This window comes from Lagenorhynchus albirostris, chromosome 10 (assembly GCF_949774975.1).
Source record: "Lagenorhynchus albirostris chromosome 10, mLagAlb1.1, whole genome shotgun sequence".
Taxonomy (NCBI): Eukaryota; Metazoa; Chordata; class Mammalia; order Artiodactyla; family Delphinidae; genus Lagenorhynchus; species Lagenorhynchus albirostris.
This window is the reverse complement of record NC_083104.1, coordinates 96770281-96787535: the sequence shown is the minus strand read 5'-3', so window position 1 is coordinate 96787535 and position 17255 is coordinate 96770281. Positions and strand designations below refer to the sequence as shown.

The window sequence follows — 17255 nt, the reverse complement described above, 5'->3', positions numbered from 1 at the left end:
GATTCGGTGGCACAATCTGTGTGTCTGACCGAGAAGAACCACTGAATCAGAGGCAGCTCCTCTTATTAGACTCGCAAACCACATCTTTGGGAGAAAGATGGGACATTTTGCCAAAAACAGAACTTCAGTTGATAGCTGCGACTAATTTAAAAGTCTTCACTCAGGAAAGGTGACTATAAACTTTAAAAAGCTCCTTTCTGATCAGAATTCTCAAAAACTGTATCTGAACTTGTTCTTACCTGAAGCTGTCGCACCGAGTGGTGCTAAGTGTATCCTCTGGCCAGCTGACCCCACTTCTTTTTTGAGAAAGGAAGGAATATATCCTGACTGATTGTAAGTAGCATAACTTCCAAGATTTCCTAGTGACGTATCATAAAGTTTCAGAGTCAGAAGGTTAATATTTTAAAGCAGCGGAGAGTAACTTTGATTACAACCACTACTAATTCTAAATTCTGTTTTTGGGGGCATCGTCTATATTTCATGCGCGGCACTACGGTTTTACAGATGCTCCCATTCAGTCCATATAACAACCCTCTTAGATGCATGTTACTATCCACACCTGACTTCGCTAACTTCTCGCAGTTAGTAAGTGACCAAATTAGAATATGAACCCAAGGTGTCCCCCTGAATGTACCCAGGTTTTTATGACTCCACTTCTTAACCTGAAAGTATATTTCCTGCCAGGAAGCCCCCATCCCTGCGGTGCTCTCTGAGCACTTCTTCATCTTGTAAAGTCACCCTGATAAGTGCACCTATTCTCATAGGGGTTGTTGTAGGGATTGAATGAGGTGAATGCAAAGCACTTAGCATAGGCTCTGCTGTCCAACACGTGTCAGCTGTCACCATCCTCATCGCTATTAGTGAATGATCAATCTGGGGGGAAATGTAAAGGCAGGAGACCAGTCAGGCGGGCACTGCTGTAGCTGAAGTGAGAGAGGAAGTAAGAGAGTCTGAACTTAGACCGTCATGGAGGGATGGAGGAGGGAACCAGCAGGTGTATGGGGTGGGAGGGGTGGGAAAGAGAGTAACATAAACCCCTAAGTCTGTAGCGTGGGTGACTGAGAACAGGATACAGGGGAAGAGTCAAGTGTGGGGTAAAGACCTGGTGCCCATGGGAGATTCAAGTCACAGAGGTCCAGCAGGCCTGGAGATCTGGAATGATCGGGGCATGGCGGTGATGACGCCATGGGCTTGGAGGAGCCAGCCCAGAGGGACTGTGGGATGTGCAAAGACCCAGGACAGAACAGAACCCGGGGAACAGAGCACTAAGGGGGAGAAAAGAAAAGGACCCTGCTGGGGAGAGGGTGGAGAGGTAGACGGTAGGAATAGGGTCTGGAAGCCCCAGAGAAGACAGCGTGTGACGAGGAAGGAGCAGCAAATAAGGCAGAGGTCTGGTGGGGTTGGCACCGCCCTGGGATTTGGCCGCTAGCAGGACAGACCGCGGCAGGAGCTGTTTCAGTGGCCCGAGGCAAGCTGAGGACAGACTGCAGTGAGCTGAGGGGTAAAGTGGAAATCAGAGGAAAAATGAATGTAACTTCTCTTTTAAGGAGCCTGGCTACACCAGAAAAGGGACAGGTTTGTCAGTGAGAAGGTGAATCAGGGCTCTGGTGGTTTCAAAGAACCGTTCCTCTGGCAGCTACGACTGAAGCTTATTTTCACATGGTGTCATTTGACCACAGGCTGGACTCTGCCTTCCTGTGTCCCTGACGTCTGTCACGGTGCTGTGCGTAGCAGGCGCTCAATAAGTGTTTGCTCCTGGACCAACACATGTCAACCGGCAGTGTTATTTATCAGACCCTAAAGGCCGTCACACAGGAAACACGTTATCAGTTCCTACGATTTTTAACACTGCTGAATTTTGCGTAGGCATTGCTGCCTCATTTGTCCTTTCTTTTCGCCTTGAGGTACTCGTTCTAATTCACGAATCAGAAGACTTCAAAAGACTTTTTGAAAGTTCAAGGCAGTAATCCCATTCAGTAGCAGCCTGAGAACATATCTCCCGGGACATCCATGGCAATCCGATGGTTAAGACTCTGCACTTCCAATGCAGGGGGCACGGGTTCGATCCCTGGTCAGGGAACTAAGATCCCACGTGCCACGTGGCATGGCCAAAATAAAAAAGATCTCTCCCACCCTCATCCCCATCATCAGAGCAAACACTTATTAAATGCTTATTGTGTGACAAAAATCCTAGGGGTGGTCGTATAATACTGCCTCGGTCAGTATTATTTCCTCTGTCTTACAGGCGGGGAAACTGACTTAGAGGACCCAAGTAACTTGTCCAAGATCACAAGGCTAGTGAGTGACTGAACAGGGACACGTCAGGCTCTAAAACCCATGCACTGATCGGTTACAGGATGCTTCTTCCTATTGGAGGAAGAAGTTGCTAAGGGAAAATGCATAGAAAATTAAGTCTTCTTAAATTATTTTGGCTTTTCATTTGAAGTACCTTGTGAGCTGCAAATTTTTAGGTTGGAGCCAATAGTTAGCACTGTTTAAACCACTGACAGCAAAATTCTAGGAAATCCATCATCTCTGTGAATTTGGTTAACTTTTTCTTTTAAATGATGGTTCATGCTCAGAAATGAGTCTCAGAACTTAAAAAAATTTCCAGGAATATTGATTATAAAATTAGAAAATATTCTTTTAATTATTTTTAGTAGATTTGCTTGATTTCTTTAACTTGTCATAATTAATTTAAGAAGACAAGCATAGAGCCTTTTGAGAGCTAATTACTCTTAGAATTCCAACTACCGAAGAAAGAGGTTCTTGGTGGTGTGGACACTTCTGTCTGCCCGAGTCCTGATCTGACCCCTAAAAGCAGGTGACCTTGGCCTTCGTAGTAGCCTTTTATGACAAGATTTGGGGTCGATGTTGAGAAGAAAATTGGACAGGAGATTCAAAGAACTAATTGTACTCATCTACAAGGCCCAGAAATTACCTTGTGAGTCCTGTAATTTTTCAGGAAAACTTTCATTGCATGATAGTTTTTCAATTGGTTTAATTATGCTTTCTTCTAAAGAGAAGGCAGATGGAAGGAAAGAATGAACAATAAGGAGGATGTTATAGGAAAAGCAGAGAAAAAATGGATTCCATGATTAATGAAAAGATGCAGAAAGAAACCTTAAAGTGTTTCTCCGAGAAAATGTTCCCGGTGCTGTCTCAGCTTTGATTTGATGTCAGTCGTATATTTCCCCGAGACTCAAAGTTGTGCAGCTGTCATTTCACCTGATTGTATTTAACCACTTGGTTCAGTGAATATTATTTTTAAATAACTGAGAAAAAATTAGCAAATTGCAGTGCCACAGCACTGTTAAATGGATACAATACCCAGAGCGTTTGATGTCCCATCAGAACACCTCAGGAGACTCCTCAGTTGCTACACAGTGACCCTCAAACTCTTCTGATCCAATACCACCTACATCTTTTTTAAGAAAGAACTCTCTACCTCTTCAGACACTTTAAGCTGATATCTAAAATGTTTCCTCATAAGTTTTACAGTTGCAAAGGATTTAACTTCTGGCATACTGTAATCAGAGACATTTAAAAATAAAACTATTACATCTCTCTTTTAAATATAATCAGTGGAATCTAAATACCATAGTGATTTTATGCTCACCAGTACTGACTTAAGAAATACATGACCACATGGGACTTCCCTGGTGGTCCAGTGGTTAAGACTCTGCCCTCCTACTGCAGGGGGCAACGTTCGATCCCCGGTCCAGAACTAAGATCGCACATGCCACGTGGTAGGGCCAAAAAAAAAAAAAAAAAAGAAATACATGACCACAGTCCTTTTTAACAGGTAGAAATTTCACATGAATCCCTTTTCTCTCTAAAATTTTATTTCATTCATATGTCAGCTCCCAGATTTTATCTGAGTATAATTTTAAAGTCTTTAACCAGTCAAAAAATGTGTATAGATTGAAACCTTTAAAAAAATTTCTTATAACCAACCATAAGTATATTAAAATACTTTTCTCTGGATTAAGTTAATTATAGTTAGAATGATTCATTGTATATAATTTATCAAAAAAGATGAATATTATAGAATTTGATTATTAAAAGTGAAAAGTCAGATTTTTTTTTGGAAATTCATCTCTTAATGAGAAAGATGGGACCTTTTTCAAGTGGTTCATGTATCCATCAATAAATATTACTTATTGCTAAAATCAGACAGGATTCAGCTTCATTTTTTTAAAGATGGGAAGCAAGGAGAAATCTTGTAAATGCATAGTAGGGAATGAAAGGTGTTTTGTTATAGCTCTGTTACTATAGTCTTTGAACACTATTCACAGTTACAGATCAAATATCACATAGTGATCTCATAAAAAATGATTTTCAAAAAAATTTTCATTTTATATTAGAGTACAGTTGATTTACAGTATTGTGTTATTTTCACAAATGATTTTTAATTATCTATTAGCTATAACTCAGTTAGGTTCTCCTTCAGTTTTTTGAAAGCTAAGAACTGGAAACCACTCGACTTAAAAAGGATTTAGTTGTTCCCCAATCATCAGAGTTACTCACTTTCTCAACACTGGCACCAATATATCAAACTAGTCCTTTGACTAGCACCCCACCTATTTTTATACTTTGGGGAAAAGGGAAACATTTAAAAGTAAAAATCCGCAGAAGGAAAACAGTGTAAGTTCATACTTTAAATGTAGTCTTGCCTTACCTGCATTACTCCCTTTGAAAGCAAGTTCTGCCCCCGTGGGTCCCAGCGACTTAGGAAATAGCTGGCTATTCCAGGTGTATGGGTTCGTATCCTTCCCACTGGCTGTCAAGGACACGTTCTTGGGGTTTACACCTTAGAAGAACAAAACAGCCATTTCAAAGGTTAGAGTGCGATCATACACTTGAAGGAAAAATATACGTTCAAACTAGACTATAGCAAATACTTGCTTTTTGATGGACCCTCACATGATCCTCAGCCCTAAATACAATAACCTGGAATCCTCACGGTGTCTTTTAGAAACGGTAAGTTATTTTCTGTAATACAAGTAATGATAAACATTGGACATTTCTTGCTAAACGTCTCTCTTTTTTTTTTTTTTTTTTTTGCGGTACGCGGGCCTCTCACTGCTGTGGCCTCTCCCGTTGCGGAGCGCAGGCTCCGGACGCGCAGGCTCAGCGGCCATGGCTCACGGGCCCGGCCGCTCCGCGGCACGTGGGATCTTCCCGGACCGGGGCACGAACCCGCGTCCCCTGCATCGGCAGGCGGACTCCCAACCACTGCGCCACCAGGGAAGCCCTAAATGTCTCTTAAAATTTGAGGTGGCACAAACATTTTCTTCCAAAAGACACTTCCATGTCATACGCTTATTTTGAGTGTTTGCTCTGTGCCAGGCCCTTGAGGAGCAATGGGGTAGCTGGGACCAGACGAGCGGCCAAGAACCCAGGGGGACTGAGGAGTTCGGAAGTACACGTGAAGATCCATGTGTGACGCTTATCTGCATATCGGATCTAGTAAAATATAAACAGCTAGTTGTTTATGATTTTCTGAAATCTGTGAAATGTGGACTCGGCCTTGGACTTTGGTCCCAGTGGTCAAAGGGTGTTGTTTTAACCTAGTTTTAAGAGATTTGAGAACTTCCTGAACTTGCTTTCTTTTGACTGATAATTAAATTGGGTTCAGCTTAGCAGACGCCAGAGACATCACACTGTCTAAGCCTCTGGGTCATACATGTAGAGTTCTCTTTAGTGTAGAAAAAACATCCTTACCGAGGACTGCTAATAATGTAGAGAGAGGGTCAGTCCCTGTTTCAAGGGAGCTTTGACTTTTCCCAAAGTGGACTCCTTGGCAAGGTTTCACATTTATGAGACATATAATAATATTCCTTGTTCTAAAGCCAGAAACAAGCCTGGTGGTTCCGAACCAAGCCGCAAAGTTACCTGTCGTCAGTTCTCTAAGGAAACACTCCATCAGGTAGATCATTTCCCTTTATTATAGGATATTGCTCTTTATGGATTTTGGTTTCTAATAAAATACCTACAAATAGAACTATAATAGACAATTCCCTGACAATAAAGAAGATGCACTAGGTAGCAGTTACTCAGGTTAAAAACATCTTAACACACACACACACACACACACACACACACACACACACGATATTTACCCCCAAAGAAGGTGCAAGGTCAGGGGAGAAAACTACAAATCTCTTTAGGTGAATATTTTTTATAAATACAGTTCCACAAAGAATGGGCCCTGAATGCTTAAATTATTTTAATACGATTAGCCTTGCGATATCCCTAGTCTTTTTTGTTTTTCAGTAAATACATACTACACTGTTGAAAATAATTGCTTTAACTCTTTGTTAAAAGATTTCAATTTTCTTGGAAATAGACAATATCTGGAATTTTAAAACATGTATTAGTTTACAAGCTTTTCTGGGGTACCTTCTATAACCAAACACCGTTAAAGAGAAGCAAAAATTAATATACTATCATCCTGTCCCCTCAAAGGATATTAAAAAGTCAGTCAGCAAATATTTACTGAGCACCTACCACGTGCCAGGCAGTGTGTGTGGCACTGGAGAAAAAGTGGTTAACAAAGTAGACCAGTTTCTGCCCTTGTGGCTCTTATAATCTACTCTAGTGAGAAGGGAGACGAACAGTTATAATTAGGTGAGTAATTAGCAGTGTGCAAATTATGCAGAAGAATCTGGTGCTGAGGCTGCAGAAAACAGAAGCCACAAAGCCAGTCTTCTAGAAAGGTAACTTTAAGCTGGAATGTGAGTCATGATAAGGACTGGGTAGGAGTTGGAGAGGTGTGTTCTTGGGAGAGGCGTCAGTGTGGGCAGTGGACCTGGGAAGGGGAAGAACTCGGAGTCCTCGGCAAGGATGGAGCAGGGACAGGGCGTGGCCCAGAGTGAGGCTGGAGAGGGGAGCAGGCAGCGGATCACAGGGGAGTTCGTGGGTCTCGCTAAGAAACTTAAAACGCAGTAGGCGAGGCACATATACAAATGACACAGGACGTTGGATACACTGGGTGGAAGGAAGGACCGTAAGTGATAACGGGACTCGAGAAGGATCCACAGAACAGGGTTTCGAAAGTGCTGGGGCCGGGAGGGAGAGCAGAGGGCACCGCGGAGATCGTTAGCACCTCCACTGTATACTCTATTTGCAACAACTACCTTGTGATAATTAAGTACCCAAGGCTTACGGGGCGAGCTGATGGATGACTGCAGTCCCATCGTTAAGTAACAGAAAACAGAATCTCAGAGTCGTGCTCCAGTACACAGCCGGTCAGTAGCAGGTCAATAACTATGACTCTTGCGTCCCTCTCCCTGAAGGCCAGTGTCACAGATCTGCCAATCCTTGTAGTGTAATGTCAGGCTGCCCTGAAATTATATGGTACATTTCTAGAGCTCCCATGATCCTAAAAGTTGATGCTTAATAAGACCTTAATACTTGGCTTTATGGTAAAAAAAAAAAAAGGAAGGCCCCCCCAAAGATAATACTCTTTGTTATTCCTGAGGATATTCAGTGAATTAACTACAGACCATAAATAAATGTCAGGGATCACTTCTTCTTTGCATTTCTGTCCTCTGCACTTGCTGGATCACGATAGGTGCTCAGTAAATGTTTGTCCAAGTGACTGAACTGAGCTCAGTTCTCGTTTCAGATCTCACCCAGCTCTAGAGGGGCCACATCTTTGAGACCAAACACGCCAAAATAGGGTACAGTCAGGCTCAGGTTTAGATTTCAAACAGTTCGTTCTAATTTTGAGTCTGTTTCTTAGGCTTCAATTACAGCCATGCTTCTGACCCAGAGTAATTAGTAGAATTTGTTAGATCTTTCTGGTGAAAAAGGAAATGATCAGATGGGTCTCAGGTGCCCTGAAATGCGTTCCTGAAAACCGCATGAGGGGAGCAGAGCTGGGAAAACAGGTGTCTGCTAAAAATTTTACAATACCCTCTCCCACCACCAGAGGGCGCACTTCTACAGCGAAGATGAAGCACTGATTTTATTTTAGTGAAATGAATTCAATTTTCTTTCTTTTTTAAACAGGGAAAAGTGTCCCCCATGAATCTGTGTTCTGGAAGCTTTATTTACACCCCCACTTTTGCAGTCAGATCAGAACTTCCTCATGGTTTCAGCACCGAAACTTACTAACCAACTGGTGTCTTTGCACCTTTCAAAAGTGCACCCTCTCTTACGGTCTTAATTCCCACTTAATTCCCACCGTCCTAGGGAACAAGGCATCACCCTCTCTATCCAGACGTGTGCAGTGGCCTCTTGACCAGTCTCCTTGGGCCCCTCGCCCAGTCCCCTACCCGTTTTGAGCCCCTAGCGTGGTCTACCTAGCAGCCAGAATGATCTTTTAAAAACACAAATCAGATCATTTAGGAAACAGTATTACTAAAATTCTGCCTCTTATGAGAACTGGTAATGGGAGTGCAGAATTGTTTGCATACAGTTTACAGAAGGCATAGCTTTGGTGGGGGAGGGTGGTATTTTCTGAAGCATCCTCACCATCTTGATTGGTGGCTGCCAGGCATTTCCTGAGCAGACTTCACAGAGGCAGGAGGTCCAGAAACGTCCCGGCGACAGGCTGAGCCCGCAAAGAGCGCTATGATTGTATTTCACTGGTGCCCTTTCTTCAGAGATTCAAAGACCCTGGAGCGTGACCTATTAACTATTCTAGTTACCAAGAAACATTTTATTTTCTCTGCTTACCTGGAAGGTATCTTGATTGTTTCAAATAGTACTGTTTAGCTGTTGAAGCAGTTGACAATTCAGAATCAGATTTTAGGGAAATAGCAGGGGGTAAGTTCTTGTTTTCCTCTGTTGCGTGGTTGGGGCCTGCAGGTACTGACTCTGGAAGCCTTGAAAGTCAACATAAAGTAGCATCACCGGGTGAAGAACGGGAAGATGACGGCTGCTATGCTCTCGCCCACCCGCCGCCCATCTTTCCGAGCCAGTCAGTGGTTTCCATCAGAGACCTTCTGCTGATAGGAGCGTTAAATGACAGCCCCTCTCCCCGAGTAGATATCGGGCAGTGCAGAGAATCCTTCCTAATACTGGACAGTATGAGGCAGAAGGCTTTGTAACTAAGCAGCAGGTTGCCTGTGTGCAGTATGTTTCCATATTTCCTGCGACTGCCGCAGCTGTGGATTTGTGGTGTGGGAAGATGGCATGTTGGAAGGGAAGAGAATCACAGCCATCTCCAGCTGGCTACTCCAGCAGTGTGTAACCACTAAGGTTGTTAGAACACGGTTCAGACTGGGCTAAGAGAACTGAAGTGGGGAAGTGTTAGGAAAGTCCCCAAACAGAATTTCCAAAGAGCCTAATGACATACAGAGACATCATGCATTTGTTGAGATGTGCCTGTTCCCCAGAAGGCAGAATCGACTCGGGCGGTGGCGAGCGCCTGGCTGGGTGCCTGGCGGGGTGCCTCTGTCCCCCAGTGCCCGGCCTCCTACGGCCCCAGTTCTGTGTAGGAACGGAGGCCTTCCGGCATCCAGGCGTAGCTCTGTCTAGTTCCCGAGGCCATCTGTCCGAGCGGCAGCCTTCGCTGCCAGAGGATGGGGCTGCGATTGGTTTTGCTGCCTGTCGCTCTGTGTGCAGCCCTGCACCACGACCTTCTCTCCCACCTGTGACCGGGCCTCTTCCCGTGCAGAGACCTGGCCCCCCTGGCCAGCTCTCGTCACCTGTCTGACCCCAGGCCTCCGCGGTTCCCCCCGGGAAAGTCCTGCTTACCACGTCAACTCTCTGAGGGATGGACACTGCTGTGATTGGCCCTTTGGACTGCTGGCCGCCACTTTGGGGTGGCCCTGGGCACAGGGAGCCCCCTTCATTAGAAACAGCCCTACTCATTTCCGGCCACTGTGTTTACACCCTGCTTTCCAACACAGGCTAAAATACCCTATTTCTAAATGCCAGGTTTTCCCCTTAAGAGAAATACATATAGGACCAGGAAGGGTGAAGAGCCAGTCTTCTGATCTGTCCCTTTGGTTAGCACCCCAACGCTTGTTACACCCTCATGCCCGGCAAGATTGGAAGTGGCTGAGAGGTGTGACTTTCTGACTTAAAAGTGGAAGGGGGATTAAGCAGGTTTATTCTGTTTCTTCTCAAGTTTGGGGATTTTAGGGAGGAGTAGCTGTGGAACTTGGGGATCTGGAAATTGACTGACTGAGAATTATCTCCCCACGGAAAGTCTTCATCTACCCTCAGAGGTATGTGTTCTCCAAAGTGAAGGCTTCTGCGCCGTACAGTGCCAAACAGCTATGAGAGAAATTTCCCTGACTCCTGCGTCATCTTTTCTCCCTGTTCCTCTTCTGTTCCAAGGCGGGGCAGGGACAAGGAAAATATTTTCCCAAAATATTCACCAAAATTTCACCCATCTTCACCTCAAAGGTGAATAATGCACTCATGATGATGCCAACTGAAAAGGGATTGCTAGAGATACCAAGCTTCCAGGGAAAGTTCAGAAAATGATCAAAAAAGTTGAGAACAGCAAGCAAGTAAATGATTAACTCTGAACAGCACCACCAGAGGAAGCCGTTACCTTTGTAGACTGTGCTTTGCTGTCTGAGAAGAGGCATGTGGATTTCAAATGGGAATTATGGGGATCATAATTGAACAGGGGACACGAAAAACTGAACTAGAACTCCCTCTACACACGCTCAGCCACTGGTGCCGGGCATTGTCACTGTGAGGGACTCAGAGTCTTACTTTTTCAGAGGTGAGCACAGAGGTCTGGATTTGACAGGAGAAACAACATTAAGCTGCTTCTTGTCTTTTAACATGTACACTCATTTATACGTAATGAGTAAAGTTGCTGCCTGATGAAAACGTATTTTCCCGAGAAATGTGAAATCTTACCAAGATGGAGAATCTGTTTTCCTCGTTTCTTTGAAAACGCGCATGCTTGGCTTCTTGGAATGGGAGACCCCGAAGTCACATTCCTCAAACTCTTCCCAACCGTCTTCAGCCTTGAACACAGCCTGACCCCAACGCCTCCTGGCACCTTTATGGCCCAGAGTGCCATTTGGCTTCTGTGGTGGGAAAACGGTGTTGTCATCTTTAGTCGGGTGCTGAATGCCTTTTATGTGCAAGCTATTGTATTTGAGGCTAAGAGTCCCCATCCTCAAGGAGCTTTCCATACAGTGAAGGAGATAACATATATACATATTTAAAAGTATTAAGGAAAATAGGTAGCGCATGCTAAAAATATAGGAAATTGAGAGAGGACAGATCTCTGTGAACTTGGGTTGGGGGAGACTTGAATACGTAGGATCAGAATTGACTCTTCGTTGAAGTGTAATCTGGAAACCTGCCACGTGTGGCTGTGTCTCTTTGGGCAAATGACTTAACTTTTCAAAGCCTTAGTTTCCTTCTCCTTAAATGGCGACATACAGTATTTATGTAATTTAGTGTTTTCGGATTTGATAGTAAAATGCATCGAAAGTTTTTAGGATAGGGCCTGGCACATAAGCGTTACTGTAGGTTAGGTATTATTGTTGTGGTTGTTATTCTAGAGTTTGGAAGAGGAGATGCGTAGAGTGCGGCTTTTTAATAGGAGAGTGCCAAAGTGTGTTCCACGGGGAAAGGGCGGACTGCGTTTACTGAAGCAGATGGTTCGTGCTGGAGGGAGGACAGGGTTGTAAAGACAGGCCGATGCTATATGATGAAGGGCCTTCATTGTATGCCTGGGACATCGCAGCTGTCCTATGGGCAGTGGAGAACACTGGATGTTTTTGAGATTAAGAAGTGATGTGATAAAGGCAGCATTCGAGAAAGGTCCTGCTCCTCAGATAGGAGGCCTTTGCAGTTAACAGTGGCACGCGGTAACAAGAGCCACGGATTCATGGTGGTTGGAATGGTCAGGAAAGAATACATTTGCTGTTAACAAGAAATAAGAGGTCTGGACTTTTTTCTGTCTCTCCGAACTGAGGCCAAGGAGAGTGTAGCAGATGCTGCTTCCTCACTAAGATCTTGTTCAGGGCAGCAATGTGCCCACGTAAAAGATCTGAAATGCCAGCCTCCCTTGCAGCTCTGTGTAGCCATGGGACACGACCTAGCCGGTGAGTTGTAAGTGCAAGTCTGTTGGGAGGGGCTTCCACGAGAAACAGTTCAGGCTCTGCCGGCCTGTGCCGGTGTCTTCCGCTCTCCCCCTTCTGGAAGGCAGATGCAACCCCAGAGGAGCAGCAGCCAGGTGTGGCCACAGGACCGAGAGCCACCTGCTGAGGAGGGTGGTAGAGCAGGAAGACAGAGCAGTCTGGCTCCTTTTATGAGCTGCACCAGCCCTGGCTTACCCACCCCCCACCTTCTCGCTATGAGAGGAAAACAGCCCCTCGTGGTTTAAGCCACAGTGGTCAGGTTCTGTCATAAGTCACTGAATGTAGTCCTGTTGGACACAGAGAAGGCAAGGCAGGGATGGCTTTAAAAATGTGAGCCTGACTGTCTCCGAATGGTAGCTCTGTTAACAAAAATAAGGAATGAGGAAGAAGACCTGGTCTGGGGCAGACCATGGGGTGGTTTGGGGGCATATAAACTGAAAAATCCAAAATGCAATGGGAAATTGGGGAATTTGGAAGGAAGGTCATCAAATACAGCTGTGTTTGAAGTAAGACGATGCTTAAAGAATGGATATGCCATTGCTTGAAGCTGATGGTGCCACAGTGATGGATGATGAACAAAAAGTGGTATTTGCCAACTTCTCTTATACTCTTGTTTCTTGGTCAGAGAGAATGAGCCCCAGACTAAGGAGAATAAGAAGATCTAAAGCCCCAGGTGAGTAGAGTTAATGAAAAGTCATACTTGGCTGAGGCCGAGACTCTTATCATTTCATTTGAACTGTATGTTAGGGTCCTGCTGAACAGTGCCAGTAACATCAAGTCATCTCATGTCTAAGAAGATTGGAAAGGGATAAATATTAATAATTTTTATAAAGTAGAAGGTGGATTTTTGCAAACTCCACATTAATAAGTTTGGTACCAGATGAGGGCAAAGATTCTAACATCAGTTATTAAAGAGAAAGTTTTTGAGCACTAATGAAAAAAGGTGGTAGATCACACAGACCACCATTTTTCATAAAAAGCAGACAGCGAATGCATGTACTCTATATGGCCTTCAGCAAAGGAGGTGACAGGGTCTTCTTTCATGCTATCAAAGAGATGAAGTAATGAAAGGACAACAGAGGAGCATTAGTACTGTCATGGGCTGAATGTTTATGTCCCACCAAAATTTATACCCCAACTCCAATGGGTTGGTATTTGGAGATGGGGCTTTGGGAGGTAACTGGGGATGAGATGAGGTCATGAGGGTGGGACCCTCATGGTGGGATTAGTGCCCTTAGAAGAAGAGAATCCAGGGAGCTGTTTTCTCTCTCTGCCATGTGGACAAAGCAAGAAGGTGCTGTCTGCAAATCAGGAGGAGGGCCCCACCAGGAATCAAGTTGGCTGGCACCTTGATCTCGGACTTCCCAACCTCCAGAAGTGTGAGAAAGTAAATTTTTGTTATTTAAGCCACCCAGTCTGTGGTATTTTCTTATGGCAGCCTGAGCAGACTGAGACAAGTACATAGTTCAATAATCTGACCAAGAGTACTGATTAATGGATCAGTATCCGTCTAGAAGAAGGTTCTAGTGGCTTGCTGTCCCAAGGGCACATTGCTATTCTGTTCATCGTGAAGGTACAGGAGGAAAAAAATGAACAACCATTCCATAGCTGGTGACAAGCTGGGCAGAATGGTTAAACTGAGAAGACAAAATAAGGGTTCAAAAATACTTATTAGAAATGTGAGAGGTAAAAATAAGATCTTCCAATTTTTGAATCCTAGAGATCAAATACACAATGAGAGGTGTAGAATATGTGATTGAACAGAAGCACTTGTACAAAACAGACTTGGGAATTTTAGCTAACAGAATGCTCAATCCCAACTCCGCAGCTCATTAGCCATCTCAAAATTGCGGGCTAGTTTATTGGGTACTTTAACTTGGTGAATGCATACGAGAGGGTGGGAGGGTGTTGCATAGTGCATGGCACTTAGTAGCTATTTAGTAATGTTAACTTCCTTTCCTTCCCTCCCAGTGTGAGTCAGCATTTTATGGGCCTTCCAAGAAAAAAAAAAAAAAGTAGTCCTTGATGGCATGAGTGAACACAGGTTCTGGAATGTTGCCGGTGGTTCACCCTGTTTCATGTTTCCTACCTACTGTCTGCCTCTGGTTCTGGAAGGGGAAGCAGGAGGGTGAGGGGACTCAAAGGCTCCTTCAGACACAGGAACCGAGGGTCACTCAGTCATCGGTGAATGACATCCCTGTGGAGTACGTGAAGGAACTGAGGGTGTTTCTCTTAGAGAAAGGGGCAGATAATGTAAGGGCGATTTCCAAATATCTGAAAGGCTGCCTTTCTGGAAGAGTGATTAACTTTTATTAAAAGCTACAGAAACCAGATTTGAGCTCAGTATGAGGAAGAACTTTCTAGTAGTCAGAATTGCCCCAAAGATAATGCGGACTCCTCAAGACCCTGGAGGCGGTTCAAAAACAGTGTGGACAGTTATTCATTCATTCATTCAACAGATACTTGTTGAGAATTTACCATGTGCCAGACGCTGTTTTGGGTTCTGGGTCTGTACTGAGAAACGAAAACAGACGGACATCTTCTATGTCTTCCCCAACGTGTTTAGAATGCCTAGAAACAAAATTCTAATGGAACCAAACCATCGCGTCTAAAGTGTCATTATGGGCTACTTACGGTTGGCATGTTTTTGACGATACTTGGAAATAGCGTTGGCGGCTGTTTCTGTTGATTCTGCTGCTTGGGCGGTTGCTGGACACCCGTGTTCTGTGGCGGCTGGATGGACTGCAGTGGCTGGTGGCTGTTTTTCGGCTGGGGCTGTCCGGCAATCTGGTCACTTATGTCTGGCAGAGGCTTAGGTTCTAGATCAACTACAGGTGGCTTTGACTCTAGTGGTTGCACATGCTTATTTAAAGTCTGTTTCGGTTCCACATGATGTGAGGAAGGGCCTAATACTTGACCGACTTGAAAATATGGGTGTTTCAGTGCCTAAAGAAGCATGGAAATAACAAATGGCAAAAGGTTTCACCTAAATTTATTGCATATAAACTCTTGTCCAGCGCTGGGCTAGGCATATATCACTAGTCTAGGTAGTTTCAGAGATTTAGAAAGCATCCAGTTTTCCCCTTACGTGATGACTTTAAAAAGATACCCAGAAAAAAAAATGATTTGAGAAGAAAATTTCATTAAAAAAATGAAAAAGTACATATTAGTAGAAAGAATGTATAACTCACTTGTAATTTTAACATCCAGTCAAGGCAACTGTTCTTGTAAAGACTCCGTATAGAACACAAAGTCTAGCTTATAAGCAGTGGCTGAATTTGAGGGATTAACCCAAACTAAAACACTAGATACTGATAATGTTTTAGACTCCATAAAGGCATTAAGAAATGAGTTAAGAAAGCCTTCTATGTAGTTTATTTTAAATGATTAACTCTAACATCATATAAAATTCAGGGTTATTTTTAGCCTAACTATAAGTACGTGTCTACTAGCAATAAAAAAAAATTCTAAGAAATTGAAATAAGCTTTAACACTATAACAGCAAAGAGAAAGTACTTATGGGAATAAACTATACAAGTACTAGTAAAAATGGTCACTGAGTTTTCACTAGATCAGTCATCAAATCACTGTTACTGCATGGAAGTGGGGGGTAGGGGACAGAGCTGGTGACCATCTGGGTGACACAGGCTAGAGCAGTGGTTCTCAACTGGGGGTATTTTGCCCCTTCGGAGACGTTTTTCTTATTGTCACAGCTCGGGGGCTGGGAGGCGCTCCGGGCATCTAGGCACGCTGTCAGAGATGCTGCTTAATATCCTACGACGAACAGGACAGCCTCCCCACAGCAAAGCATTGGCGGGTCAAAAATGTCAGAAGTACCGAGGTTGGTGAAAACTCGTCTGGAGAGTGTCTGAAGCTCTCTGTGCAGCTCAGCTGTGGATACAGGTCCCCTTATCAGTACTGCATGTCTGCGTGGGGAGGGAAGTTCCCAGTTCTGCTGTTGTGTGTGTGTGTATCGGGGAAGGGACTGCCCCTTAAGATAATGAAGCCCTGTTCCCCTGCACCGCCTGCCCTAAGCCAGTACCCGCCTACGTGGAGGCGTAGCCCTGACCCACAGTTAACTTCTCAGGCGTGCAGGGGCAGATTTTAGATGGACAGAGGCAACTCCTGTAACTTAACCTCTCCCTGTCTCCCTGCTTCCGCTAAAAAGCAGGGCAATGAAATAGTAAACAAGGAAGAGGTGAAGGGCAGGGAGGTGTATATTTTGGCAGAAGTAGAAAAAGCGTTTCTTCTAAGTTTCCCCTTAGAAACTTCGTTGTGTCCCCTACCACACCTGATGTGTGTGTTAACTACATGGACATTGCTAAGTGGAACTCAACAACTGTAGACGATTTAAATACATCAGTACCTGACACATAGAAGGACTCAGGTTCTGGATTAAGTAGCCCCATTAATTAGTATATGTCACTATTCCTAAGTCAATAATGTACATTTTGGAGCTAGAAGCTTTATGAATGTTTTGTAATTCCAGGGCTTCATCTGTAACTTTTCCTCTTTAAGATACCAGCTACCATCCTTAAAGAAACAGAGGATCTTTAAAAAATAATAACTTCTTTTTTCCTGTTTGTTAAGGGAATATTGATTGAATAGAATAAGGAATGTATAGAAAGTTCTCAAGAAGAAATGAAAATCATCTCGAAAGCCAGCACCAGGAGAAAACTACTGCTCACATTTTGATGTTTCTCTTTTCAGAACTTCTTTCTAGTCTTTCAGATACATACACACATATATATAGAGATTTTACCTTACACAGACTTGCAGCTTCTGCAACTGTAAGTACCTCATGCCAGTACCCCACTGTTGTAATTACTATCACTTTACAGATTATTTTAACGTTCGATAGGGCAAGCTGTCTAACCCTACCACTGTGCTCTGATTACTTATTACTGTTCAAACCTGTCTTGGCTATTCTTCCCTATTTGTTCTTCCAGTTGACCTTTAGAAAATATCGTCTCAAGTTAAATTTTTTAAAAGCCAAATAATTATTTGGTTTATTTCAATCCTCAATTTATATTTAAATAACAATAAGAATACCATAAAGCCTGTTACGACTTTTTAAGTTAAGCCCTTTGCAGATAAAACCATGGCGTTTTTAAGACCATGAGACAGGATTCATCTGTAGGTGTTGAGGGTATAGTCACAAAGGAGCCAAGCATGGGTATC

General features: G+C 43.8%; 2 protein-coding genes across 4 annotated transcripts in view; both read right to left on the bottom strand.

Annotated features, from left to right (window-relative positions):
• The window catches only part of NEDD9 (neural precursor cell expressed, developmentally down-regulated 9), a 503823-nt gene that overhangs the window by 83412 nt on the left and 403156 nt on the right, over window positions 1–17255 (bottom strand). The window lies entirely within an intron of this gene.
• Window positions 1–17255, bottom strand: part of MAK (male germ cell associated kinase) — a 40916-nt gene that overhangs the window by 4161 nt on the left and 19500 nt on the right. The window contains exons 8-13 of one of the 3 annotated variants that reach the window (XM_060164280.1): window positions 14709–15020; window positions 10837–11009; window positions 8689–8837; window positions 4682–4813; window positions 2942–3016; window positions 240–359 (exon numbers count right to left, since the gene is read on the bottom strand). In XM_060164280.1, coding sequence (XP_060020263.1) covers window positions 240–359; window positions 2942–3016; window positions 4682–4813; window positions 8689–8837; window positions 10837–11009; window positions 14709–15020 — 961 coding nt within the window. The remainder of the gene's footprint in view (window positions 1–239; window positions 360–2941; window positions 3017–4681; window positions 4814–8688; window positions 8838–10836; window positions 11010–14708; window positions 15021–17255) is intronic. The other 2 variants (XM_060164281.1, XM_060164282.1) reach the window with 2 other exon arrangements.